General features: G+C 53.6%; 1 protein-coding gene across 9 annotated transcripts; it reads right to left on the bottom strand.

Annotated features, from left to right (window-relative positions):
* Positions 1-444: 444 nt before the first annotated feature.
* On the bottom strand, positions 445-26,022 carry CFAP45 (cilia and flagella associated protein 45). Of its 9 annotated transcripts, none has more exons than XM_034667305.1 (14): positions 25,881-26,022; positions 24,490-24,548; positions 18,782-19,111; positions 18,445-18,678; positions 16,299-16,435; positions 14,373-14,517; positions 13,907-14,077; positions 12,660-12,838; positions 10,676-10,805; positions 7,592-7,738; positions 5,112-5,225; positions 4,335-4,528; positions 964-1,188; positions 445-638 (listed from the first exon to the last, which is right to left on the bottom strand). In XM_034667305.1, the coding sequence occupies exons 4-14, from the start codon at positions 18,592-18,594 to the stop codon at positions 560-562; spliced, it is 1,671 nt and encodes a 556-aa protein (XP_034523196.1). In that variant the 5' UTR covers positions 18,595-18,678; positions 18,782-19,111; positions 24,490-24,548; positions 25,881-26,022; the 3' UTR covers positions 445-559. The 9 variants fall into 9 exon arrangements, with proteins under 9 accessions (XP_034523196.1, XP_034523197.1, XP_034523198.1 ...); XM_034667306.1 differs by lacking the exon at positions 25,881-26,022 and having other exon boundaries at positions 18,782-18,879; positions 18,986-19,111; positions 24,490-25,372; XM_034667307.1 differs by lacking the exons at positions 24,490-24,548; positions 25,881-26,022 and adding an exon at positions 24,014-24,047.
* Between the last annotated feature and the right edge of the window lie 1,895 nt (positions 26,023-27,917).

The raw sequence follows: 27,917 nt of genomic DNA, 5'->3' as shown, positions 1-27,917 counted from the left end.
TGGAAAGGGCTCTGGCAGGGAAAGGCAGGGCCAGAGGGTCAGCCCCGGGTGCAAACGCCACCCCCCCCACAGGCATGGGCTGAGTCCCTAGTGCCTGGTGGGAGCTCTGCGCCTGCAGCCCTGGCCCCTCCTGCCCCCGGCCCTCCCTGAGAGTGCAGCTCCAGCCCCTGGCCCTGAAATGCCTCTGAAGTGGTCATGGAACAGGGCCAGAGCTGGGCTGTCCTGAGGTGGACATGAAGCAACATCCCCGGGGCCCCAAAAAGCCAGGGGACGCAGGGCAAAGGGCCCGCGAAGCTGGGGGGACCACCGGCAGAGAGCGCCCTTCCAGACCCCGCCGCAGAGCATCACGCCACCCACGGCCCCGGCTCCCATAGCCCCCTGGGCTCACAGCTCAGTACCCCCGGCAGCCGCAGCCCCCCAAGAAAGCTGGGCTGTTCCTTGAAGTAGAATAAATTTAATCTGTAACTATAAAATGTCTAGGTTAGCGGCAGTTACGGGCGCCCAGAGACTGGGCAGAAGCTGTCCCCTGCAGGCGTCCCTGGGGACACGGAGGCTCCCCTCAGTTCACAGAGGCGGCTGGCAGGATGTTAGCTTTGCGCTCAGCTTCAACGCAGTACTTCTCAGGAAGGCCGCTGGCTCTGCAGGGGGGACACGGGGCAGGTGTGAGGGGGGCATGAGACCGGAGAGGCGGCCGCAGGAAGCAGGAACTTAGAGGCCTGCACCCCCACCCCTGCTCCCACAATCCATCCCCCAAACACACTCCCCTCAAGGCTCTAGCCCCCTGCCTCGGAGTTCCCAGAGAGCCAGGCAGCCTGGGTCCCAGAGCCTTCAGCCAGAGCCCCCTTCAGAGGGCAACAGCCTGGGTGAGCCTCAAGTCAGGAGAAAGGGCTCTCCCAGAGCTCCTGTCACCTCCCTGCGTCCGGGGAAGGGGAGAGAAGGTGGGCCACAGGGATTGCAGCGCACCTCAGCTCTTCAATCTTTTTCTTCTTGATGTCATCAATGCGCTCACGCCGCTTCTGGGCCTCCTCTTTGAGGCGCCGGCCCTCCTCGAAGGTGGCAATGCGGTCCTGCACCTGCTTCTGCTGGTTCTCGCGCACCTGGCGCCTGAGCTCGTTGGCATGCCGTAAGCGCCCCGTGGCCTTTTTCTCCTCCTCCAGCCGCTCCTTCTCAATCTGCTCTCTCTGAGCCCTGGAGGAGGGACACCGGTTGCCGAATGGACTAGGCCGAGCTGGCCCAGCGAGGAGAGGCACTGGGCGAGCCTTCTGGAAGGGCTTCCCCAGGACACGTGCTTCAGGGGGCTGTGGTCTCCCACCCTCTCCTGCGGCTCAGAGATCAGCCTCCAAGCTGCCCCTGTGCATGCCATCCCTCCCGCAGCCGGGCCCTGCACCGCAGCCACGGGACTGCATGTCAGGGGCATGCTTGGAAGGGCCCCACGCTTGCTTTAGTGCTCTTCTGTCACTGTTTTGAAATTCTTAATACTTTTTGAACAAGGGATCCCACACTCTCAGTTTTCACCAGGCCCTGCAAATTACATAGCTGCCTATACTCAGGGTTTCACCCACTGGAAGCTATTATTCCAACTCTTCTCTTTTGTAACGATGCACAGCTCCTCTCTAGCTGGTTCTAAGGTATCCTTCTTTCTCTTTCTCCCTTCCTTCCCACAAACAATAATGACATTAACAAAACTGCAAAGGGGATGCTCAGAGGGGAAAAGTGCTGGTGTCGGTAACGCTAGCTCTCCTACTTGCTGGAAGAAGGAAGGAGTTGGCCCCTGCCCTTCCAGCTCTCCGGATTCTTCGTAGGATCCTCTTTGCAAGGGGATTTTCATGGGCCCCGATATCCTGGAGAAAGTGGCCCATGTGGGTCAGACAGGAGCCAAAAAACCTCAAATGAAATGTATTCACATCTCAGGGGAAATGCTGAGCTCGGCCACTCTGAGCTGTCATCTTAGTTCTCTCGCGACATAACCAAAAACAATAACAACGTGTAAAATCATCTTGGGCAGGGATTTCTCACCTGCTCCCTGCCCTGAGGGCACTGGTACCCCACAAAGCTCCCAAAAGTCACTTACTCACGTCCCTCTGGCCAGCTATCTCCTAGCCGCATGAAACACTGGCATCCTCTCAACTCTCGGGAACTCCTGCACACCTGCAGGCACCTCCCCACCCTGCACCTGCCACAGAGCCCCCCAGTCTGCAAGGAGACACCTATCAACTTCATCACCCCTCTGCATTTAGACTCCAAACCCCAACCGCTCAGACACCTCTGTGACAGCAGGAAGCCCCACCTCTTCGCCTTGCCCTCGTATTTTCCTATATAGAAAATGCTGTTCTGTTGTTTCATATCAGGCAAACAGGCTGGAAACGGGAGCCTGCATGTGTCACTAGGGAGCCCCTGGGCTGCCAGGCAGCTGGAAATCTGAATGGGGAACTGGTCACTTTGCGGGGTTAGGGCCGTGACCTTGGAGCCTGGCTGCATTATAGCCACCTGGGAGCTTCCAAAACCTGCTGCTTTCCCGGGGCCTCACCCGGACCAGTTACATCAGAATCTGTGCGGGTGGAGCCTGCCCGCAGGACTTTATGAGAGCTCCGGGCATTTCTAAGAGCCACCGGGTAGGGTAGATCAGCTATCTCTGCTTAGTCAGTGAGCTGCCAGGCAAAGGCATCCCTCTTTCCAGAAGCAGGAAGCACATATAGAGGCCATCTACGAGATCATGCTTTTGAAGTAGGAAAAGTCGGATTGCTGGCTCCAGCAGAGACACGCCCAGCGCTTGAAGACACCCGCCCTGGTGGTCACGTGGCCCTGGAGACACCAGGTCCAGATGCCAACCTAGAACATCAGGTGAAGTTGAACATCTCCAAAGGCCTGGTCTCACTTTAATAACTGCCTAGTCCATATGCTTTGGGCAAACATAGCAAAGAAGGGACAAATGGGTCAGTGGCAAAAGTAGGACCCTTCACTTCTTTCCATTAATATTTATTAGTGCCTGCTAAATGTAACATAGATGTCCAAGAGCATACAGGCCGGTGAGGGCGGGCATCTGAAAGGTAGTCTGGAGCCCAGGGGCAGAATCTGTGGGGCCGTTAAAGCAGCTGCCTCCTTCAGCAGGTTTCCAGAGATGGTGGCATGACCCTTGAGGGCAGGAAAAGCCACAGAGCCAAAGGGGGCTGCAGCTAGTGGGGACAGGCTGGGGGCCCACAGTCCAGTAAAAGACCAGGGACCCGGCTCTGGCAAGGATGGAGATTCCTACATGTCTGCTCAGCCTCTGGCTAGGGGCCCTGGAGGGGGCCCAGGGCTGGTCTGGCATGGAAATACCTGGGGCCATGCCAGGGACTGAGAGCAGGTAGACCAGAAAGCCGGGCTGCACCACTGAATCTCCACTCCCTTGAGCATAATTTCTGTAATTTTGTATCCATACCTGCCATTCCAATTTTGTTTTGTTTGTTTCCTTTGAAAGCTTCTGATCTTACAGATTCTGAACCAGAGCAAGAAAGGAGTCGTTCCCAGTTAGTCCAGAACAGTTAGCACCAGGGGAACACCCCAGGGGCCCGGTCTGGCGGTGGCAGATCTGACTGATGGACGCCAGAGCAGCTGTGGCTGCTGGCAGCCCTGGGGGTGGACATGGGGCGGGCAATGGGACAGATGTGAACACTTCACCTCCACTTATGGGTGGGAATTATCATTGAGCCAAAAGAGAACAAAAATAAAAGGATGGAGAGCTGGCAAGGCAGGCAAGATGGATAAATACAGGTGAGGTCCATCCAAATATGAGTCTTCCATATCCTCCCACGTGACTGGGCAAGGACAGCATTCTGTTCACCTCTAATATCTCCCAGAGCATCCAGCACAGATTCTTGGATTTATGTGCTTAATACATATTTACCAGATGAATGGCAAAGACCCCAGCCCCCAGCCCAGGCCCTTCTCCAGTGACCTACAACCTTGGTGTTTGAAGTTCTCTCTATCTCTCCTCAACCTCGCAGCTGAAGCTTCATCCCTAACTCGCAGGGGATATGGAGTCAGGGGAGGGCAGAGGGACCAGACATATACTTGTACTCACACCTTTTATCCTCCAGGACAAATAATTCCAATAATACCCAATCCCTTAGATAACGTCCAGATGCTATTCCCAAATCCCTGATCAGAAAATTCTTGGCTCTCAATTCTTCTCTTTGCACATTTCAGCTGTCCATCTAGTTGGAAAGACTCCGCCATCCCAGGCAAGAAGAATGCACATCTTTGTATGGACATGCCAGCAAGGTCCTCTCCACCCAGTAGGGGCCATCGCTGCCACAGCACAAGGAGAGGAAGCCAAGGTGCCCAGCCCCACCTACCGAAGAATCCTCTCGAACTCATCCCGGTCCCGTTGCACCTGAACGGCCAGAGAGTGCTCCTTGAAAGCCACCTGCTCCAGCCGGGTTTTGCGAAGTTTGGCCTCTGTCTCCACCTTCTTCTGTGCATTTTCCTTTTCCTTTCTGCGCCACTCCCTGTCAGCAACCTCCTGGTTGCGCTTGGCCCGCAAGGCATCCTGGGAAAAGAGAGGGTGGGGAGACCCGAGAGGGTGCATACCAACCTCGGAACCGACCAGGCACCTAGGAAGACCCTGACTGCAGACTCTGACACAGCCTGCTTTGAGGAGTGCCATGAATTTCTCTGGCAGCAAGATTGTTGCAGGAAAGAGTACATGGAATCTGGTAGAACTTTCTGGTTGGAAGATATCCTGAGATGTCTTGGCTTGTCCTCCCCCACCACTGATCCCAGTTCTTTCCCTCCACCTCCAACAGCTCCAGGCAGTCTGAAGTCGCCTCTCATGTTAAAACTGCTAAGATGGAGATGCCTCAGTCGGTGACATATTTCAGTGAGAGTTACGGTCAAACGTTCCTTACGTAGCAGCCAAAAACCTTCTCTTGATCCTTCAGCACATAAAGCCCTGCCCGGTCCTCGCTGCCGCAGGCACTGGGGGCAGCCCACCCTTCGCCCTCAACCTACTCAAGTCTAGGTAGCCTGCACCCCCTCTTCCGCACCTCTGTCCTTCAGGTCGGTTCTGCAGGCTGTCAAGGGAATAGTTAAGGGGGTTGGGGAGGCCAAGGAAGCCAAGGCCACGTAGGTACCTGCTCTGCCTGGTAATCCTGGGCCTTCTCCTGCATGGCTCTCAGATGGGCGATCTCCTTCTCTTTCTCCCTCCGCAGTCTCTCCTGCTCAGCCTCAAACTCTGCTTCTCGAGCCTGCCAGGAAGAAAAGGTCCTTTGGAACAGCTCCCCTTGCCCCAGCCTTGCAGAGAAACAAAGTCCCTGCCGGTCCGTCCAGGATCTCCCATATCACCCCTGGACTCTTTTCAAGGTAGGGCAAAATAACTAACAATGCATGCAGAAAGTCAATTAGCATTGCAAATGCTTCATTGTTTATAAAATGCTCCCTCCTATGTGATCCCAGAGGGAGACCAGTATTGTAGATGAGGGAACTGACATTCATTCAGATCAAGGGTCCTGCCCAAGATCACATGGCTCGTCAACTCATCCAAAGAGGATTTGAACACAGGTATCCCAAGCCCAGCCTTCACGCTCCTTCCACTGCATTGCAGACAATGTCTAAGCTGCAAGGCCACTGGGCCACATTTCTACAAGTAACAACTGGGGCGCCCTGCCTGTCTTGTAAAGTGCAGCAGGTGGAAGTTATCTCATTAGTCCCTGGGCGAACGGCCAACCATGCTTTGGGCTGTCCCACTGCGGTTAGCAGATACGCAAGGAGTGAACCATCAAAGTTAGCTCCCTTTGCCACTTCTCTGGAAGAGCAGACATAGCCCTAAAATCTTCCCAAACCCAGCCTCCCAACTACCAGTCTTGGGTAGTCATAAGACTAATGGCTTGAGCTGGGTGGCCGTGTGACCCTCCCATAAAGAATGTTCCACAGCCATCGTTCTACCTGCCAGACTCCTGGGCAGCCCAGCAAGGTGCCTGCTTGGGAGCTGGGTACAGGTGGTTGTGTCAAAGCTGGCCTCCATTCCACCTCGCCCTAGACGGCAGGGCAGGGAACTCTGGAGGCTTCCACAATCAGTCTCTCCTCTGAGCTCTACAGGGGAAGTCCCAGCTGCAAGAGCAGAGACCCCCATGAGGTCAGAGACGGACTTGTGATGTACGCGGTACTTATGGCAGGCTGCGGGCCTCCCCAAGTGCCCCACCCCTTTGCAGGTTGCCGGCCTGTCCCAGCTCCTCCCACCAATGTCCTTTCCACATATGAAGACAAGCCCTAGTCTCAGAAATCTATAGTGACTCCTCCTCATTCCAGGCTTCCAGCTCTGCTCAAGGTCTGAGGTGTCCCCCAACAACGGCTCTCAGCTCCCTGTCTCCTCACCACCTCCTCTCTCACTGTGGCCCCACCGACTCTGCCACAGCCAGCCCACCTGCTCACCAGCTCCCTACAGCTGAGCGGCTCATTCCACCACCTCCAGCCATCCGGGGAAGCGGCGGCTGAGCTCCGCACAAAGTCCACAGCATTATTCAGCCCAGTCCCATACTGGACACCCAGGGAAGCATTCAGGATATTTTGAATCAGTCAGTGACGGGATTTACAAGGCGTTGTGATGGTTCAGCGAGACACACAGTAAAGCACAGCACAGAGCCGTGCGTGTCTACGCACTCGACGAACGGCAGCTGGACGATGGTTCTTAGGCACCAACCACCCACGTCCCCCATCTTGTGTTCTTGCTCTGTTGCCTGCATATCCCAGTGTCCAGTAAGGAAGCCACAGCCAAAACATAAGCTTTGTTGAGCTTCATTTTCTGTGGTTTGCGTTCGGAGCATAGAGGCATATCAAAGATGCCTTTTCAGAGTGCACCCATCCCCTGCCTGTCATCCCTACCAGAGAAGTACAATGTGCTCTCTGCACCATGGAGCCTCAAAACTAGTGGGGGAGGCAGTACCCACACATGAAGAACTGAATAACCTTCCTGCCGCTGCCTTCAGTCCTTCCTTCTCCTTTTACGTAACCCCATGTTCACTCCCTCTCAACTGGCTTCCTTAGAAGCTTTCCTCGCCCTCCCTTCGTCCCTGACCCCAGTCACTCCGTTACCCAGCCTGACTCCTGAGTCAGTCCGTGCGGCGTGAGCAGCATCTCCCCATCACCGTGAGCGGTGTCGCTCTCGGTGCGTGTGTGCTTACGGTTTCCACAACAGCGCTGGGAGAAGCTGTGCTCTCAGAGTCCAGCCCCGGTACAGGATGCCCAATACAGAAATTTTCACAAGAAATTAATGGGGCAGGTGACCCACGATCACTGGGGTTGTAATTATGCTTTTCACGAGGAATCCACAAAAACTTTACTTTCCCCAATAGTTTCCATTTTCTTCCCGGCCTCTACTGGCCCTCATCCAACTTCTAATCAAAGGTGTTAACGAGGATATAACGCCCTAATTTGGGTGTCCCTTCAGTCCACTCTCCATTAAGGAACCAGTGGCCAAGATGAAGAGGAGGAGGAACCAGGCCCTTGAACGAAAGACATGAATTCTGGAACGGACACGTGGCTTCCTGTCATGAGTCCCCTAGATCTAAGACCTGCCGCTCCCCGCGGCCAGAAGTCCCAGGCATCAGAAACCTACCATCCTCTTCTTGGTGAACTCCATCACCATCTGGTCCGCCAGCTTCTCCTGAGCCAGCAGCTCGGCCTTCTGCTTCTGGTTCTCGTCATTAATGCGCTTAATCTCAGCTTGCATCTTGAGTTTTTGCTGGTGCCTCCGTTCCATGTCCTGCCGTCAGAAGGAAGAGAGCCTCCAAGTAGAAGGGGACAAGACCCAGAGACACGAGGACAGAAGGACAGAGACACAGAGGCAGGGGCACGCACACCACCTGCACGCCAGCTGCCGCCACTAGCGCTGGCGAAGCAGCTCTTGCAAGCGTCCCCAACGACCCCTCGCAGCCAAATGGCCTCTTTGCAGTCTGCACCCACTTGGCTTGGTGGCAGCCCGGACTCGGATGATTTCTATACACTCTCAGGGAAGTGAAGGCTCTTAAAATTCTCCCCGGTGTCTCCCACATGTCATGCGAAGTCCTACCCATGGTTCCTGGTCTTTTCTCCTGCCTTCAATTTCCTTCTCTTCGTCAAACCCTAGCTTCTGGTCTCTATTCAATAGTAATGATTGAAATAATAATAAAGTATTGCCCTAATTGAGTATTTTCTATTTGCTGGGCACTTTAGATAGCCTATCTCTGAAACCCAAATATATCCCCGACCCTGAAAGGTAGAATCTGTTAGCTCTCTTGTGCAGATGAAAACACTGAGGCCCCGAATTTACTTGTCCAGGGCCATCAGGCTAACAAAATCCAGTGCCAGAATTTTGAGACCTGGTCTTTCTAAATTAAAGTTCCGATCTTCTCGGAGAGGTTGCCCCAACTTCCAGTTCTCTCTTCATTTCCGAATTCCCTCTGCACTTAAGATGGTGCCACACCTCCCGGGGTTTGCTTAGGCACTGCTTTGTAGGTCCCATTCATTCTTGGGTGTTCGTCCTATCTCAGCCAGAGGACGGGAACCATGTCACGCTTCCTGTCTTTCCTGGCAACATGTGTAGCCCACTGCGAGCAAAACAGCAAATACTCAATCAGCTAAAACAGGGAAAGGGGGAACCAAAGTGAGTGGCATGTAAGAAAAAGGGAAACGATGGTAGACACAGAGAAAGACAATGAATGATGGAGGTCAGGGTACCAGTGTGACCCTGAGCGACAAGATCCCTTCTAAGGAAGGAGCCTGAGCCTTTCAAAGCCTCTGAAGGTCAGAGCAAGCACATTCTCAGGTCCCAGTGTAGAAGCTTGCACAGCTGGCCTTAATACATCCTCCCATCAATCTCCAACCCTTTCCTTCAAATTCTTCCACCCAACAACTCCCCCCACACACACTGCTTCCAGCTCCCTCCATTCCTCAAAGGCTATGCCCCACCCGGCTCCTCCTCAGCCCAGCTTCTGCCCTGACTCATCCGAGACAACTCTGCTGGCTCGCCCCGAGCCTGACTCACAGCCACGTTCAGGCCTCCTGGAGCGCCTTCCGTACCAGATCGGCACGGCGCTGCCTGCCTCCCACCCGGCCTGTGGTGCGTGAGTCATGGCGGCCAGCATTCCCTCACTCTCCCCGTGCCTACCTCTTCACTCACCCCACTTTTCCCCACCTGGCCCAGTGACTCTCCACTCCTTTTCCCCTTCTCCCTTTCTTCCTTTACTTTCTACCTGCTTCCCACTAGATTTAGGCCTGCCCTTGGTACCCGTGCGTTATTTAATCCCAATGACCAGCAGGACGAGAAAACCTGCTGAATACTGATCTAGGACATATATTTAATCGTGTGTTGACTTACTTCTTTGCCTATTTACGTACTTTTCAGGTTGCACTTTTTGTTTGTTTCACTCCCTCATCAAATCACTGGGAGATGACAACCCCATCATCCATTAACGTGGGGGAAGAGGGGAAAAATTCAAGAATACATGTCCCACTAGCTAAATGGCACCCTGAGGAAATAATCCGACAGAGCAGAAAAGGGAAACTCTTCAAGTCAACTGGCCTGGGTGCTTCAAAATACCAGCGCCAAAAGATGGAGGAAGGAAGGAACAAGAGAACTCATTTAGGTCAAAGCAGATGAAAGAAGCTTAAGTGAATGCAAGGCAGGGAGCTTGATTGGATCCTGGTTGGAAAAACAAGAAAACCGAAAACACGTTTTTGGAACAACTGGGGAAATCTGAATGTGGATTAAGTGTTAGATGATGTTACAGAATCCTTGGATTCCATTTTTGATGAGGGCATGAGATTTCAGTACTGATGACTGGAAAGGGGGCATCTCTGTTCTTCAGAGATGAGGGCTGAAGCATTCAGTCGCAAAGTGTCGAGATTATCTGCAACTCACTGACAAATAGTTTAACAGAAATAAGTATATGATCCAAAAAGAGACAAGCAACTAAGGCAGATTCACAATCATGAATCGAGGTGAAGCGTGGTTGCGTGTGATACAATTCTTTCAACTTGTCTGTGTGTATAAAAATTTTCAAAGGTAAAAAACTGAGGGGGGCAGAAGAATAAACACCCCAAAGGCTGGCTTTGTCCCCCACTGTGCGAGGGGCCCTTGTGTATTGCAATAGACGGGAGCAGGCAAACAGAAGAGGGTTAAGTCTGTTTGGTTTAGACAGGCATGTCATCATTTCTTTTGCAATGGATACGCCTACTAATTTTATCTAGACTTACAGGGAAAAAAGGTTTGGTTTCTCCACACAGTTAACCACACTCGGATGCTGTGTACTTGGAGTGTGGGAACAGCAGGGAGTCTGAGCCTAAGACAGGGCTAAGACATCAACAAAGTGTATCCCATCCCGAAATAGCTGCAGGAAGACTATAAAACATCCCTATGGCGATTTGTGCGATGCACATAGCTGTCTATTTCCTTTCTGTGTCCACGCCCATGGATGTGTTGGTCTCGGACCACAAGTTCCCGGGATGCAGGAGCAGGGTCTGTCCAAGTCCCTGCTCATCCCCCGGTACGGCGCCACAGCCAGATGAACGTTCAACACGGCCACAAAAGCTGAGGGCGATGGTGTTGCGAAATGAGCATGTGCCTGGCAGAAAAATCAGTCCACACCCTGATACCCCCAAATCTCGGAGAGCTTTGCTGCTGTTGCTGGTGGAATTTGGCATTATCTGTCCGGCCTGTTACCCTCAGATCGTCCTCCTGGAGCTGTTCCATGTACTCCAGCATCTGCCCCTTCTCCTGCTCCCGCTGCTCGGCAAGCAGCGACCGCTCCTCCTGGTTCTTTGCCATCTGTTCCACAATGTGCCGTCTTCCTCTAGGAGTGAACAGTACCGCAGGGCCTTAGAAACCCACGTCCACGTTTCTCTGCTGCAACCTCCACCCAAATCACCCCCAAGATGGGAGGTGTCCAGGGACAATTGGACAAGTGCCCCCTACACATCGCTACTCTTCATGAGCCCAGACCAAAGTCCTTCTCGTGTGTCAAGTGTCACGAGAAGGCTGTCCTCTCCTCTTTCAAGCTCCCCTTCTTGAGATTCCCCTTCTTCATTAGTTTGCCCAAGAGTGCACCCTACATATGCACCCCACCTTCTGCCTTTCGTGTGTCTAGAGCTTCTGAAATCCTACCACCTCCCAAGCCCCCCCCTCCGAGCAATCATGGGGAGCTAGCCTCTAATGCCAGCTTCACAGTTAGAAAGTCCGGGGCCTCTCCTTCCTCCGGTGCTTCTGCCAGCACCCAGCGTGTCCTGTCTCCCCCCCACCTCCTACACCCCTTCGTTAGCTGTCTATCTTAGGCCCTATTTCACGTGCCACGGCTTTGCCACTGCTGGCGGAAGGTCTGGGTCTGAACAAGCCTCTCCACTCACCGATGCCCTTGCTCAACCCTGAAAAGCAGAGGACCCAGAGTCTACAATCAGTGCTGTTGCAGTGACTCCCTATGTGCTGTCAGGATGACAATAAACTCAGAGGCATCCAGACCCCATGATGTATGAGTAAAGGCTGGGAGAATGAGAGAAGACACAGGTTAGGGTAAGAATCGAGAGGAAGGACAATGAGATTCCCATTCAGGTGGAGCCCTTGAATGGCTTCATGACTCCAGATGAAATACACAGGAGGAATGAGTAAAAGAGTTACATGGAAGCAGGCTGGGGCTCAATATAAGGACCAGCTCAGATCATTAGAGTGGCCTAATGAGGCAGAGATTTTTCTTTAATTGGAGCTATTTATGCAGAAGATGGAGAGCCACTTAGCCATTAAATCCACATTTATAGGGAGCCTACTACAGTCCAGCAGGTACCTACTGGAAGTACAGAGACGGATGGCTCAAGAGCACAGAATCAGAGGGGGAGAGAGCAGAGCCAGTCAGTGTGGTTCAAGGTCACTCTCACATTATGTGGTTGATGTTCTCGATCTGGGACACTGTGGTTCTAGAATTTACTTGTTCCGGTAAATCTACTTGTCCTTTTGGTAAATTTACCTGTCTGGTAAATTTGGTAAATAACTTGCCTCCTCGGGTAAATTTACTTGTCCTTTTCTGCAAAAGGAAGGGGACTGGATTTATCACCCTCACGTGTGTTACGTGCCTGCTACACGCCAAGCAGTCTACTGGGTCCAGGGGCTACAGAAATGAATTAAGACAGGAATGCTGTCCTCCGTGAGTGCGTAGTCTGGGGAGGGCCAGAGAGCCCAGTGTGAGAAGCCATGTTCTGGAGTATAAACACGGCGTCGCGGGGCGCAGAGAACGGAGTCCCCGAGCCTGCCTGTGGAAGGCAGAGGGCTTTCCGGAGGAGGTGACGGCAAAGCCACACACTAAAAGAAGAGAAAGTGTTTTCCAGGGGAAAAGGAAAGAGGAGAGTATTCAAAGCAGAAGGGACAATAAAAGCATAAACCGTGAGGAGTGCAGGCGTGCTGGGGGACGGTGAAGTGCGGAAGGGACAGCAGGAACAAGTGGGAAATGAGGCTGCGTTGGGGCCAGATTGTGAAGCACCTGTTAGGATCAGAGGACTCAGCTTGGAGAAGCTCTGTGGTCCTATGAATCTCTTCATAAGGTTTTGAGATCATAATAGACGGTGGTAATGACCATTTCTCTTCTCTACCCTCTTGGCAAAGCTACTGGGACCTAAAGACCCATGGAAATGACGTGAGGGAGATGCCAAAACCTCCGCTTTACCGGATTCTTTCCTCCCGCCTCTTCCGGTCCAGCTCCTCCTGCCGTTGAATGGATTTCTGCCGTTCCACCTCCATCATCTGATCCAAGCGCTTCTCCTCTGCGTCCAATTCTCTTTGAATCAGCTGCTTCTCCAGGATTTGGGCATCCCGGATGGCATGGCACTTGGCATTGAGGATGATCTGAGGGGGAAATGACGCAGTGGCACCAGGTCTAGGCACAAGGATGGGGAGGGATGCACCATGGGGTGTGGAAGCTGGAGGGGAGAAATGGGAGCAGGGTACCGAGTGTGCTGGACACGCACACAGCCACGCACAAGTGGGGGGGAGCAAGAGCATTCTTATGCTCCCCTTCCCTGAGTACAACTCTACACTAACACTTCCTGGGCTCCTACAAAGTGCTCGTCTGTGCAAGGAGAAGCTGCAATAGTACCTTTCAGGGTATTGGGTCTTCGTGTTTTGGGGGCCATGGATCACTCCTTGAGAATATGAGGAAAGCAATGGGCTCTGTCCTCCTTAAGGTTCACTTACATACATACACACACATAAAATTTCCATAAAACTTTGGAGGCCCAAGGTCCCCCTTAGGGACCCATGAACCCCAACATTAGACCCTCTGTTCTACTTCTCACAGAAACTAAAACCCTCGTGCCGAGGCCAAGCCACTAGATTTCTAAGCTGGAAGAGCCCAACATGACACATCAGGGGACAGCCATCCGTAAGAACCACCAAGTGAAAGCTCTGGAAAATTAAGAGGAGGCATGAGGACAGATCAACCTGGGAGAGAAGGCAGAGACGACAGGGCTGGGAGTCAGTGTGCTCATTTGCTTGGGAAGTGAACCACATGCAAATGACAAACAAAAAAATCCACCGAGCCTCTGGTCTTCACGCTCTCAGCTAAAGGAAGCACTTTGGGAGCTTTGCAAGAAGCCAGTTCCCGGCAGGAGAGACACAGAGGGCAGGTCCACACTTCGCATAGCTCAGCTCAGGCCCCGATCACCCTGCTAAGTAGTTTTACCACTCTCGTTTGACACATGAAGAAAGTGAGGCCCAGGGCGGGTGAGTGACTTGCTGAAGGTCACACAGCTAGCATGTGACAAGGCCAGTCCTCCCTCTGACCACAGCAACCCCCCTCTCCACCAGCCCCTCCCCTGTCCCCCCCTCCTTGCCCCAAGTCCTTCTGAGCCTAAGAGGAGGGAGGGGGAGTGGCCCCGAGTCCGCAGAGGAAGGAGGGAGGAAGGAAGTCCCCACCTTGCTCATGTCCTTGAGCTCCTCCTCCTGCTCCAGGCGCAAATTGTTGGCTCTCTGCAGGAGGCTCTGGGCCCTCTCGTGGGCCTCCTGCTCTAGGTCACTGAGCTTCTCGCTCTTTCTCCACACCATTTCCTTCTGCTTCATGATCTTCTTGCGCTTGGTCACTGCGTCCTACGGGACACAGTCCGATCAGTGGGGGACTGCCCTGGGCGCTGGCCATGCTACCACGGGCCACCCAGGAGGACCCCCAAGGTGGCTTCGCCCGTCATGCTAGCAGAACCCAGATGTTTCTCAGCCGGGCTTTGTCCTCACCCCTGCCCCGCGCCCCAGCTGCTCCCACGCCTGGTGTCCATCCTAGCATGTCTCTGGTCTCCATGAAGCACACACTCACGCCTCCTTCCAGGGCCCCCAGACTAGAGCACCCCCCTCCCATCCGCAGAGATCAGGGCTCAGGGAGGGCAGCTACCACGATGGCCTCCTTCTCCTTCTTGAAGGCCTGCTCCCTGGCCTCGAGCTCTTCTCTGGTCAGGACGTGGGATGCCCATTTGATGCGCTCAAACTCCTCGGGGCTCATGATGAGGGACTCCCCAGAGGGATCCTTGGCGGGAACGCTGCCCCAGGGGATGAACAGTCAGTGGGGAGGAGTAGGGAGGCTCTCGGCACTGCGCGCTGCCGGTGCTCGGCCCCCCGCCCCTCCCTCATCACTGCCAGCAACCCACAGTGCCACCCGGAAGGCAGAAGAGACCGCCTGCTGCATCACGGGCCCACTGGGGAGAAGGGGTCCCAGGTGAGGGACGGGCCAAACAGAGATATTTTAAGGGCTTTTGCTAAAAGGTCTAGCGTGCATGTCACCTTCTCCACGCAGCCTTCAGAGACCCTGTCCTCCATCCCCCCAGCAGGCCGAGAGGCCACCCCGCTCTGCTCTCATGGCCTGGGCTGTGCCCCCCACCCCCAGGCATGGCCCATGTGCGGGACCACAGGCTCCGCCGTGACGCAGCCTCTGCCGACCCCACTGGCCGCCTAGCCCCCCGTACCGCGCTAGGCCCAGAGAGAGAGCTCAAAACAACGCTGGTGAACCGGACTTTAAAAATAGCTTATTCCTCCAGGATGACATAGAAAGGGCAGGGGGGACGCCAGACAAGGTTGAAACTGATGCCGTGAGAAGCCTAAGCATCCCTGTCCATCCGGCCCAGAGAGAAGCTTTGAACCCTAAATATTAATTAAAATCTCTGATCAACAACAGTCAGAGGCACGTCCGTGGACCCCTCCTCCTAGCCGCCCAGCACACTCAACAAACCAATAGCTAATTATAATGATTACAAACAAATGACAGACACTGAAGGAGGCGGCGGGAGCAGCAGGGCTGGGAATAAAGCTGCTTCTGGGTGAGGCCGTTTAACAGGGACACGGCAACAAGACGCAGACTGTGCGAGACAGGAAGTGAAATCTCACCTCATAAAACGTGTGTGTGTGTGTGTGTGTGTGTGTGTGTTGGGGGGGCAGTCTATGAGGAGGACTGAATTTGTGAGTGGACGTGGGGCTTGGCCCGGGACCTGGAATGACCAGGACTGATCTCGAGCTTGCAGGAATAGAACACTCCAAGAAGGAACCCTTCCTCTGCCCCCAAGTGGCTGCAGGACAGCAGACCATGAATGGTCATTCCCCGCAGGGCTGACCAGACCTCTCTCCTGGGGCCGTGTCCCAGCCATGCAGCCGTGCTACCCTAGCTCACTACACAGGCAGCACTTCTGGGAGTTCAAGTCCTCCACAGGCGGAGCCAGAGTTGGGAGGATGGTTTCCAAGAGTGCAGCTAAGCAGCCCCCGCCGCCCCCAGCGACAGCTCAGTTCCCACTGCTGAGCTACAGGCCTAACCCACAGGGGCGCCGAGCAGGGGGGCAGCTGCAGTCAGGAAGCCATGCTGAGCCTGTCCCAAAGGAACCCGAGAGCCCCGGGGAATTTCCTCTTCTGGCCTCAGAGCCTGGGAAGAAGCCAGGGGCCGTTAGCATCTGGTCAGTTTCCATTTACTTCAGATTCTTGGTGCCGCCAAAAGGAGTTGAGTCATCTGGACCATTTCCCTTTACCAAGAGCACTAAGGGGGGGCTCAGAGCAGACCCACCCAGCATGGCCCCTCTTGCAGTCCCATGGGTCCCACCACAGCCAGGAGACAGGGAAGAGGAAGAGAAGCTGGGGGTCGAAGGCAAAGGCAAGAATCAATACAAGAGGGGGAGAAACAAGAGAGGCCAAGATGCCAAGGAAGGAGAGCTAGGAATCGAACAGGGGAGATGAGTAGGACAGAAGCCGGGCTGGACCAGATACCCCTTCTCCCTGCACGTGTCTTCAGCAGAACTGCAGGCTGGACGGGAAGGCAGGGCACTGCGCCCTGGGTACTCACAGGAGTTCCCGGACCATGTCCCGGGTGACGAGCTGGATGGTCTCTGGCTTGTTTTCCAAGCCCAGGGCAGTGAGAGTCTTCCGAATGGCATGCTTATCTTGAAGGAGCACGATGGGGCTGTCGCTCTGGGCCTGAGGCTGTGGGGTCAGGAAGGACAACTTAGAAGCTGGTCAGCCCACATCCTGTGGCCAGTGCCAACTTCTTCAAGGGCAGACTTCCCCTCTTTCTTCCACCCCATCCAGTGGCAGAGAAGGCTGGAGGGGGCCCAGATCACGGGACTACCAAGAGTTTCCAGGGCATGGTGCTCTGTGCTTGAATCTGGCTTGCATGCGTTCTTACCGACCAGCTCCTCTGAGAACAAGGCCTCCTTCCCATGTCTTGTGCAAATACTCCTGGATGGATGGGGAGGGGAGCTGCTAAAACCATCAGGAATGAAAATCTGGGGTCTCTACTTTCTCCTCCCTCCATGATTTATGAAAGAAGAAATAATGATCTCTCTTGGACCACATTGTGGTTTGAGATAATACAATTCGTTACAGACTCATCCAATCTATGATATTCGGAATTTTTAATCCTTCCTTATGATTAATTTACTTTGGTCCCCCTGAAAAAATCATATGGAGGAGGTTAGAAATGGCCAAACGGCCTGGTGGAGACCCACCCTCACATGGAATGTGGTGAGGAAGTCAGGGAGTCAGAATTAGCAGGAATACATATTAAATGCATGATTTTTTTCAAAATACTCTGACCGTGAAGGAGTCAGATAATAAGAAAATGAAACCACTTATTTCAGGAAAATGTTGAACACTGGAGAGAATTTCATTTGTCATGAATGCAGTGACCATGATCCCACGTGGAGGCCTGAGCCGGCCTCTGTGGAGGTCCTTCTGGTGCTGAGCTCCCTTGGCACGGACCGTCCCCAGAGCGCTGCTGCCACCTTCTGTCCATCTGCTTCCAAGAGGGCGCGACTCAGGCGCGCCACAGACCACTTCTGCCCCCTACCGCCGGCTGAGAGACTTCTGACTCCCCCAGCAAGGAGACCAAGGAAAGGGCCAGGAACAGGCGTTTCTCTTACGGCCCCTCCCAGGAGCCGGCTGGAGGACTCCTGGAGAACTCTGCCATTTCCAAACCTTCATCACCCATCACCCCAGGGGCCAAACACAAAACCTGTCTGTAAGTCAAGGTGCGTCCCTTCGATTCTTTCCCTGTCGGTAGAAAACCTGATGCAGATGGGGGTCTTCCAAATGGATAGAGGTGGGGCGCCCAGGGGGGCTCAGCCAGTGAAGTGTTTGCCTTCAGCTCAGGTCAGGATCCCAGGGTCCTGGGATCAAGTTCCACATCGGGACTGCTCAGTCGGGAGTCCGCTTCTCCCTTTGTGTGCGGNAAAGAAGAAAGAAGAAAAAGAAAGAACGAAAGAAAGAACGAAAGAACGAAAGAACGAAAGAAAGAAAGAAAGAAAGGGAGAGAGAAGGGAGGGAGGGAGGAGGAAGGAAGGGAGGGAGGGAGGGAGGAGGAAGGAAGAGGGAGAGAAAGAAAAAAGAAAATAAATAAATGGAGAAAGATGCCTGTCTTAAACCCTCTGGAAAGTCCTGTTTGTTTGTTTAAAGATTTATTTATTTACTTGAGAGAGAGAGTAGCCGGGCAAGTGGAGGAGGGGCAGTGGCAGCAGGAGAAATACTCCGCAGGCAGACTCCCCGTGGATTGTGGATTGCAGATCACAGGGCTGGGGGTGGGGAGGTGGGGAGGTGGGCTCGATCTCACACCCCTGAGATCAGACCAGAGCTGAAACCAGGAGTCAGACACTCACCCGACTGAGCCACTCAGACGCCCCTGGAAAGTTCTTTTTGGTTCACAGTGAGGACAGCAAGGAGTACAGACATCCGCTGGGCTCCGGCCACCTGCGCACTGCACAGGTGTTCACACCAGCACTCACACCGCTCCTGGCATCTTTCCTGTCCTTTTCTCTGTCCCTCTGTCCCTCTATCTCTCGCTGCCCTCTCTCCGTGTCCCATTCTCCTTCTGACCTTGCCTCTCTTCCTTCTCACCTGCTGCACTTCCCGTGTACCAAGAATATTCCAAGCCATGCTCTAGCTAGCTCTCCTTCTCCACACGGGAGAAGCTGTCGGCCTCTTAGTGGGGACGGCACCTGCACATGGAGACCTGCTAGGGGTTTCCCAGAGCGAATGAGCCCTGCCAGTTGAGGATCTGCGGTTTTCTCTAATGCTGTTCTTGGATGGAGGGGCAATATGTCGCTCCGGGGCTGCAAGCTCGGTCCGTGGCCCTCCCACGTCTTCATCCTGGGGCACTCACTGGGCGATGATCTGCTCTCAGCAGCAGGGCCCTCCTCGACATTACAACAGATTTTAAATGCAGGGCAGATGTGAAGATTGCAGGGGTGGAGGGAGCCCTGTTCACGGGGGCCCCACTAGATGCCAGANAGGGCCCTCCTCGACATTACAACAGATTTTAAATGCAGGGCAGATGTGAAGATTGCAGGGGTGGAGGGAGCCAGGTGCCCCTGTTCACGGGGGCCCCACTAGATGCCAGCGTCCAGCTGCTCGGATGTCCCTCTGAGAGTCACCTGGGAGAGGGGACAGCTTGCCCAGTGCTGGCTTCATCCTGACCAACACCAGTCCGGGTCACTGCCTCCAGGGGCCAGCTACCTGAAGGGGCTGGGTGAGGTTTACCTTGACCCCTCCGAAGAGGCTCTCATCCACCTGGGAGCTCACAGCTTTGGTCCGATAGCGAGTCCTATTCCTCGACCTGTTGGAAGTCGTGGAAGAGGAGCTCAGGACATCCGTGGTGCTTAGTGGCTGCAAAGAGAGGCAGAAAGTTCAGGTCATCAGTGCCGAGTTCTCGGCTAGACCCTGGGCAAGGTAAACACTTCACCAGCCCGAGGTCGGGAGAAGCGGGTGGGCATGTGGGGAAACCACCGAGGGAAAGCACCGGGTAAGCCCTGAAATGTAAAGACACCCCGCAGAAGCGGGGCGTCGTCGGGGCAGGAGCATTTCCTCATCCCCGGGCTGAAATCGGCCAGGTCATTGTGTGGTACAGAAGGACAAAGAAGGAAGTGGGGATGGCAAGAGGATGTCATCGTCATCCTGGCCCCCATTTCCCATAAGGACACTCTCTTGTGAGGCCATCTGGGCTGCCTCCCCAGAAAGGTAGCATCCTGTCCACCTCCAAGCCTCTCAGCCTGAGCTCTGAGATCCCTTTCACAACTAACGCCACTATCTGACCTCCTCCGTGTCCCCACAAGCTCGCAAGGTAATGGTGGGGACCAGAGGACATTGTGGATGGAAAAGCACTTTCCCGCTGCTTGGCACAAAGTTCAGTGGATGAAAGCTGAGTGATTGCTTCACGGTGCCCACTGGTGGCTTTCACTCCTGGGACCCCTAAAGCGCGCACCAGTCCGCTCTTAACCAGCCAGCGTCTTCCTATATCGGGACAATTCCTCATCTAATGAGTTGAGATAAGGCCCTCTCCGACAACAGACGGTAAAAACGGCAGCTATGTGCCTTCTGAGCCTGGGCAAAGGGCCTCGGCTTCACCAGTCCAATCCCCTGAGCCGCAGAATGGAGGGGAGCTGGTGGCGCCAGGAGAGCCAAGGGGAGCTCTGGCCGAGGCGGCGTGGCGGCCGGCCGGGCGTCTGGGGCCGTGCTGATAAGAGCCGCAGCAGCAGCCCACAGAGCTGCCAGGGCTGGGCGTGCCACGGGGCAGCCAGGGCCCTTGCCCGGTCTGGCTTATGATTTTGGCCCCCGGTTCCAGCTGCAGTGCCTCCCTTGGTCCCTGTTTTCCAGCATAGTTTCCCAGCGCGGAGCTCTCCAAAATCCCCCCCCTCCAATATGCCTTCGTACTGAAGTCAGAGTCCTGGCTCTATTGCCTACCCCCACCAACACTAACACAACCTCCACTCCCAAAGCCCAGCTCAACCCCAAGACGAGTGTCTCCAGGAGGTGACTTCCGCGAGGACTGCGGGGCAGCGCTGGCCTTACTCTCACGCTGGTCCAAATCTCCCTTTGGAAGAGCCAACCTGTCCCCGTCTCTAAGCCGGGATTCCTCGGCGGCATGAGCTACTCACTTTGGGTCTCCAAAGCCTGGGAATCAGCAGCCGTCAAGAGGACAGTGTAGACAGGGCGATGGACCCTGTCGTTCCAGGTCACTAAGCCCTGGACAGTGTGTTTTGAAAGCTCGCTCCCCTCCACCCAGACCAACCAGGCTCCCCGGCACCCGCTCCACATGCATGAGTCTTCCCCCTAAATCAGGCGATTACTCTCCAGCAAGCGCTGCTGCTCGGGCCCTTCCGCTCACTGCCGGGCCCAGCCAGCAACAGGCTTACAGGGGGAGCCTCTCTTTACAGCCTCAGGCAGCCCCAATACAGAGGAGCAGGAAAGCTCAGATTTGTTAAAAGGTAAATGTAGCAGCCCCGAGGATGCCTAATAACAGACTCTAAGGGTTATTATATGGCTGGTGGTGAGCTACTGCTCCCCTTTCCACCAAAAATAGAATCAGAGGAAATGAAATGAACCTGCAGTAGGTGGGACTGAAGGAAAGCATCGGGAGGGAAAAGGTGGAAGATTCTGGATCAGCAGGGATGGTGTGAGTTCTGTCTCTAAGTAAGGAAAAAGGTGTGGTGCCTGGCACATCGGAGGAGCTCGACATGCATTTGATGAAGCACGAAGGAATGAAACCAAGCAAGGTGACTCTCGAGGGCCTCAGGCCAGCTTGAGGGGGAAGCTTTCCCCAGAACACGCCTGACTCCAGGCCACTCCCCGACTCCGCATTTTCCAAATCACTGTGGAAAAGAACGTAGTGACAGGGCTTTGGAAGACAGATGGAAAGTATTATTACTATTTTTGCATGTGTTCTGTTTCTTTTCAAGGGCTCCTGCAGGTTTGCCCTTTGCTCAGGTGTCCCCCGGACAACAGGCTCCCCAGGGCTGAGACCCCGTCGCCTCTTTCCTGCACCCTTGGCACCCAGGTCAAGAGGAAATCACTCAAAAGATACTCCATGGCCAGAGCCTAGAAGTCAGAACAGAGGAAGGAAAAGGGATGACCACAGAGAAGTGGCAGCCAGGCAGGGCAGAGGGAAGCACTGAGCTCTCTAGGGCTGGGTGGCTGAGAAACCTCACTGGGGAAATGCTGACTTTGAAGCCACAAGCCACGCATCACAGTTACGACCTCGACTTCAGCCAAGAGCAACAAGAAGGATTAGGGAGGTCACTGTGTAACTGCACTCGAAAAAATGAAGAACCAAGCAGAAATGGAAAGTTAGATCCCTCTTTTGGCCAGAGACAGTAGCCAAAAGGTTCTTTCAGGAAGGGAAGGGCTGGTTTGACTTCTTGCATGACCAAATAAATATCCCCAAGAGGGTGAGCGGCATCCAGAGACAAGCCCGTCCAGTCCCTAGTTCCACTGGCGAAGATGAGGAGGGGGACAGATAAAGATGCCAGCCCTGTTTTGATGTTTTCATCTTGCTGACCCAGCTGACTCCCTCTCTTCAAATACCCTCCCACCGCAGGACCACAGGAATTTGACCACTGCTAGGAATTTGGGGAGAGACTCCGATGCCAAAAGATTAGCTGGTCATTCGGGTGATTTTCACTTTGTCATTGATATAGGACAATCTCCATAATATATTAAGTTTAGAAGAAAGCAGGTTAGAAGACACATGTATTCCCTGCAGAAATGTCTGAAGGGTATGTACCCTGAGTGCGTGTTAAAAGAACATTCACCAAAAAATGTTGAACAGAAATTTTGGGTGAATATTATCATCTTCAGATGGTTCTCGCAGTGAATACTTTTCTGCGATTGAGTAGGTAACTATTTTTATAGGTAACACACTGTATTTGTTTGAAAACAAAACTTAGCCGTGAGGCTGGTGCCTGACTCTGAACACAGAAGGGTGTGGCCCTTAAACACTGCAACCTCGGATGTCCCTGATCCAGTACGCTCAGCTCCAATCCAGGTGCAGGGTAGGTGCAGACAGCTGTGGAGTTTCCCTGACGGAACTGTAACACCTGTCAACCAAGCAAAGACCTTCCTAGTGTCCTCTTCACCCTGACATCCCGTTCTCCATGTTCATCACGGGCCAGCAAAGGCAGGCTTCCAGCTCTTGGCCCAATTCTAGTTCCCTTTCCGTGGGCTTCGGTTACCAAGAATGTGAGGATTCTCGTGCACCGGGCACCTGCCTTTTACTGAATGATCCACTCAGGCCACCTCTTTCCTCAAATGGGAGGCAAGGTCGGCCATCAGCGGGATGCATCCGAAGGTGGCATCCTAATCAGTACTGAGGTCCCGGCCCTCCTCCTGGAGGACGGTGGTATTCATTGTTTTTATAAAAGAGTCCTGGAAATCTGCCTCATTGTGAGCCCCTGCCTCCCTGCTGCCACCAGCACGTCTCCCCACTCCTCCAACAGTCTCAAAAGCTAGTGAACAGCCACACACACACACACACACACAACCTGCCAGAAGAGTAGAGATCACCCACTCGACCCACTGCTTCTCAAAGGAGCCTGCAGGCCCAGTCTTATCTAAGGGATCTCAGAAAGCCTCAGTCAGCAGGCAGAACCCCTGCCCTGAGCAGCCCTTACATAGCACAGGGAGTCCTCAGAAATTGGGGGCTGCTCTTTGTTGGAGACTTGTTTGTGCATAATTTTTTTTAAACATTTGATTTATTTATTTAACAGAGAGAGAGAGAGAGCACAAGTAGGGGGAGCAGCAGGCAAAGGGAGAGGGAGAAGCAGGCTCCCACTGAGCAGGGAGCCCGATGCGGGCCTCGATTCCAGGACCCTGGGATCATGACCTGAGCCCAAGGCAGACGTTTGTGTAAAATTAACAAAGCTCTTCTGAAATCCCTACTTGGAGACCCTGAATTTGAACCACTGAGCCCTAGAAAAGCAGCATGACCTATGGGCATGAAATGTGTCCGCAGAATACCCAGGGCACCATCTCTGCCCCCTGGTGTGTCCCAGAAATTCTAAGGTTATTTCTAGCACTCTGAGGCTCCAATGCCTATCCTCCGTCCCACTCCCTTATCCCTCAGGGACCAACACACTCCTTTCTGGAAACCAGACACCTCTTCATAGCTCCTCCCAGGCCTGGTACCCTTGTCAACCCTCACCACTCCGTGGTCCTTCCCACCCCAGGGAACCCCAAGCCTGTCAGAGCAGAACCGATCTCTACCCTGGAGGTACCAAACCTAGACCTACCCATTCATTCATTCATTCATTCATTCACAAATACTTGTTGAGCCCTACTGAGTGAGCCAAGGCCCCACCAACAGAAGAGAAACCTGAGGCTCAGGGACAGTAGGTGACTTAAGCATTGTCACTCTGCTATCTGTGGCCAAGCAGGTCCTAAACCCCGGCATGTGGCCTCCTCACCCGTGTTTGTCGCACATCACCGCCCATTACCCCCAGCCCGTGGAGGCTCTAGCCTGATGGAGAGGGAAGAGAACGTCCCTTTCTCCACAACTCCCGGGCTAGCACCCCCCCACGTTTTCAATCCCCGTCAACCCCACCCCTAATTCCTCCCGTGGACCCTCCTCGGGACTTCCCTTGCTTCTTCCAGGTGTGTCCTCTTTGCCCCTGGGCCTTCTGACCCAAGAGCCTGACTCACCTTTTGCCCTCCCCAGCGCCCCGCTCTCCCCGCTCAGAACCCCAACCCGGTTCAGGACACATGAGGCCACCCTCCTTGGTCCTCTCGGGACCTCACCATCTCAGCTGCTCGCCCTGGCTCTGCGCCTCCTCCGCGTCTGAGGCGCACACCTCAGCCAGGGCCCTCTGTGTTGATGCGTTACCATAGCAACAAGAGAGCGCGCGCCGTGGCCCCGCCCCCGGCCCCGCCCCTCGGCTCCGGCGGACACACACTGCGTCCAGCGATTTGGGGAACACGAACCCCTCCCTCGACTGGGAACCGCTCCTCCAAAAGACTGAGCCCCGCCGGCCCGCGCGCTCTTCACTCCGGCCCTGGCTGAACCGTAGGGTCGGAACCCGAACCCTCCAGGGCCTGGCATGCGCCCAGGACGTCCAACTACGGGCACTCCTGCAGGAGCCAGGCCCAGGGGCACCCCCTGGTTACCATGGTTAGTGTTGCCCCAGTGCTGCCCAGGAGGTGCCAGCCAACCCTGGATCTGAGGAGACAAGTTTCACAACAGGAGAGAGTCTGGTTAGACCACAGAAAGAACTTACCGCCTCGAGGACGTGTGTGCAGTTTCGATAGCAGTTCCTTAGACCTCCAGCTCAGTCACCTGGGAGTTGATGAAAAACAACGGTGGGCCCTATAGACTATCTGAATGGAAATCTACGGAACTGGCTTGAGGAAATCTGCCTTTTAAAGGTTCCCAGTTTGTGTGGACTGTTCTGGAAGAGGTCTCAGCAGTTTTATGATTTTCCCCATTTGGTTTGGCCCGCATACCTCCCAAGCCGCAGGGATGGAGCTGAACTGACCCCCACAGCCTGCGTGCCCCAAGCCTCACGAAGCCCCTGCATGCACCGAGGACGCTTTCCCCCCGGGCCTCGAGGAGCCAAAGGGCAGTGATGACCCTGTGATCCTGTGACCTGCTCTCCCGCTCGCCAGCCTCTCCGCAGTCCCTCACAGCCCGCCTTTCCTTTCGGAAGCTCACTGCGACTGGCTTTTAGTGCTTCAAAGCCGCTTGGCTGCGTCCGAGACACACTCTGGGCTGGGCTGGGCTGGGCTGGCTGCAGAGCTGGGGCGCCAGGGCTGTGCACGGCCCCAGGGGAAGGGAGGAGGGGAGCGGGGTCACCTCCAGGAGTTCTTAAAAGGACTTCACTCCAGCAGCCCTCACATTCCTTCTCTGCATTTCCCAGCCTTATCTCCTTTGGGATCCTCAGAAGAACTCGGGGGCGGGACGGAGGCCCCAGTGTTGGAGGTGGGATCGGAGGGGGAGGCGGGAGCAGCTACCGCCCCCGGCAGGCCTCAAGGGGGAGCACAACCCTCCGGGCTTGGGAGCGAGGGGAGGGCTTTTCGGTTCCTCCCAGCCTCTTCCCAGCAGCAGCGAGAGGAGGGACGGAGCAGTGAGCCCCTGCAGCGGAGCGGGCTGCTTCCCCTGAGTGTTCCTCCCAGTCCTCGCAGCCACATCTCCGTGCAATCATCCCCATCACCCCAGAGGAGACTGAGGCCAAGAGGAATCACCGTCCGCGCTCAAAGTTGTTCTTTCTCAACCCAGGCGGCCTCTCTGAAGGCAAGGTTGTAAAGTCGAGGCAGGAGGCGGCGGGGGGTGGGGGGGAGGAACGACTGAGTGCCGTGTAAGGGAGCCCTGCCGGGCTTTGTTTGAACTGAGTTCAAAGCTAGCCATGCTTCAAGTTCAGGCCTTCAGGGCCTTCTGAAGCTTGAGCCCCTTGCAAGGCTCTCTCATCAGACCTGTTAGCTCTGTGTCTGCCTGGCCGTGTGGTTCGTAGATTTACAAAAGTAAATTGAGTTAGGGATCGCTTTATTTTGGACTCCGCGCAACCTGTTTGTGTGGTTCCGTATCACCCGTACAATAGCTTACTGCGTTCTGTGCGGCTGCAGGCAAGGCTGCCTGCCACCCTCCCTCCACCGGCCCTTCCTGCCACCTCACCTGGGGTCAGGACTGGAAAGTGCTGGCTGCAGTCTCTATGGGAGGATGCGCTTTGCTGCCCGACACCAGCAGGATTTGCAAAGTAGAAGAAAAACGAGGTTTGAAATTTGTTTAAGAAGCCAGAAGCCAGCCCGTGAATAAATTGTAACCCGCCTATTGTGTGTAAAATTGGAAGTGGAGATTCTGCTCTTATCACTGCCTGGCCAAAACGGAAGTTCTCTCTGGCCAGGAAGAGACCTAGTAATGCAGCATATATAATTATAAACACATTATACATCTCACCAGAGAAAAAGCTGCCTCCAGAGGACCTAAACTTGTTGACAACTTCTGTTTTTCCAACAGTGATACGGTGTTTCTTTTTTGCATTCTTCTCATAGATCATTTCCAACACACATGCCCACTTGAACTCTTCTGAGTATGAGACAGTCCATTTAAAAACGATTCAAGCCTTGTGTATTCGTTTTCTCCTGCTGCTGTAACTAATTACCACACATTTAGTTGCTTGAAACAGAGCAAATTTATTATCTCAGGGCCCTGGAGTTCTCACTGGCCCAAAACTAACGTGTCAGCAGGATTGCATTCCTTACAAAGGCTCTAGGGTGAATCCTTTATCCAGTTTCTGAAGGCCACCATATTCCTTGGCTCACGGCCCCCTTCTGCCATATTGGGAGCCAGTAACGTTACACTGCCGAGCACTTTACACCAGTCACATTTCCTTCCACTGCGGAAGTTTCTCTGACTGGGGGACTCGGGATTAGGTTGAGCCTACCAGGATAATCCAAGAGAATCTCCCCATCTCAGGATCCTTAATTTATTCATATCTGCAAAGTCCTTTTACCATGTAAGGTAAATATTTAGACGTTTGGGGAATTGAGAGGTAGATATCTGGAGGAGAGCTGGCACATTATTCTGCCTACCACACCTTACTGGGTAACAAGGATCTTTTAAGGATCTGTAACATATTTTCAAAGGTTTGGGAGAGAAATGCAAAAAACAAAATGCAAAAACATTTATTCAAAAAGTTGATACAATGTGAACATGCCTTTCTAAACTGAGCTTGGAAAGTCTCTTTGAAGATTTTAGTGAAATTGAACAGATTTGGGCATATATCAAGAGACCCTCCTCGGGGCCCCCGGCTGTCTTAGTCAGTAGAGCATGCAACTCTTAATCTCCGGGTCTTGAGTTCGAGCCCCATGCTGGGCCTAGAGTTTACTTAATTTTTTTTTAATTTTTTTTAAATTTTTTAAAAAGAGTACATTCTCTTCTTTCGTCAACTTTAAATGTATGTGTTAAAGAACAGAAAATTTACTTTAAAATTAATGAGTTTATTCTGTACAAGAAAGGAAACAATCAACAAAATGAGAAGGCAACCTACTGAATGAAAGAAAATATTTACCAATCATGTATCTGATAAAGGGTTAATATCCAAAATATTCTACTCCACAGTAGAAAAAAGTAAAAGAAAAGAGAAGAGAAGAGAAGAGAAAAGAAGAAGAAAGAAAGAAAGAAAGAAAGAAAGAAAGAAAGAAAGAAAGAAAAAGAAAGAAAGAAAGAAATCCAATTAAAAAATGGGCAGGGGCACCTGGATGGCTCAGCCAGTTAAGACTTTGGCTTCCGGTCATGATCCTGGGGTCCTGGGATGGAGCCCCACATCGGGCTCCCTGCTCAGCGGGGAGCCTGCTTCTCCTTCTGCCTGCTGCTCCCCTTGCTTGTACTCTCTCTTTCTGTGTTAAAGTAAAAAATCTTTTTAAAAAAATAAAGAAATAAAAAATGGGCAGAGGTTCTGAGTAGACATTTTTTGGAAGAAGACATACAAATGGGGGTGTGTGGGTGGCTCAGTCGGTTAAGCGTCTGCCTTGGGCTCAGGTCATGATCTCAGGGTCCTGGGATGGAGCCCCGCATCAGGCTTCCCTGCTCAGCAGGGAGTCTGCTTCTCCCTCTACCTCATCCCCTCCCCCTGCTGGTGCTCCATCTCTGTCTCTCAAATAAACAAATAAATAAAATCTAAAAAAAAAAAAAGAAGAAGAAGACATACAT

Source organism: Ailuropoda melanoleuca, chromosome 8, assembly GCF_002007445.2.
Source record: "Ailuropoda melanoleuca isolate Jingjing chromosome 8, ASM200744v2, whole genome shotgun sequence".
NCBI lineage: Eukaryota > Metazoa > Chordata > Mammalia > Carnivora > Ursidae > Ailuropoda > Ailuropoda melanoleuca.
Note: the sequence above shows the minus strand (reverse complement) of the source record. Positions and strands in the feature narration are given on the sequence as shown.

Excerpts from the sequence above, each read along its gene's own strand:
- CFAP45 (XM_034667305.1), bottom strand. The coding sequence starts at position 18,594 with ATGAAGACGTGGGAGGGCCACGGACCGAGCTTGCAGCCCCGGAGCGAC. Across the intron at positions 14,078-14,372 it reads AGGAGAAGGAGGCCATCGTG|GACGCAGTGACCAAGCGCAA; the intron begins GTAGCTGCCCTC and ends TGTGTCCCGTAG. Across the intron at positions 5,226-7,591 it reads AGTTCACCAAGAAGAGGATG|GCTCGAGAAGCAGAGTTTGA; the intron begins GTAGGTTTCTGA and ends TCTTCCTGGCAG.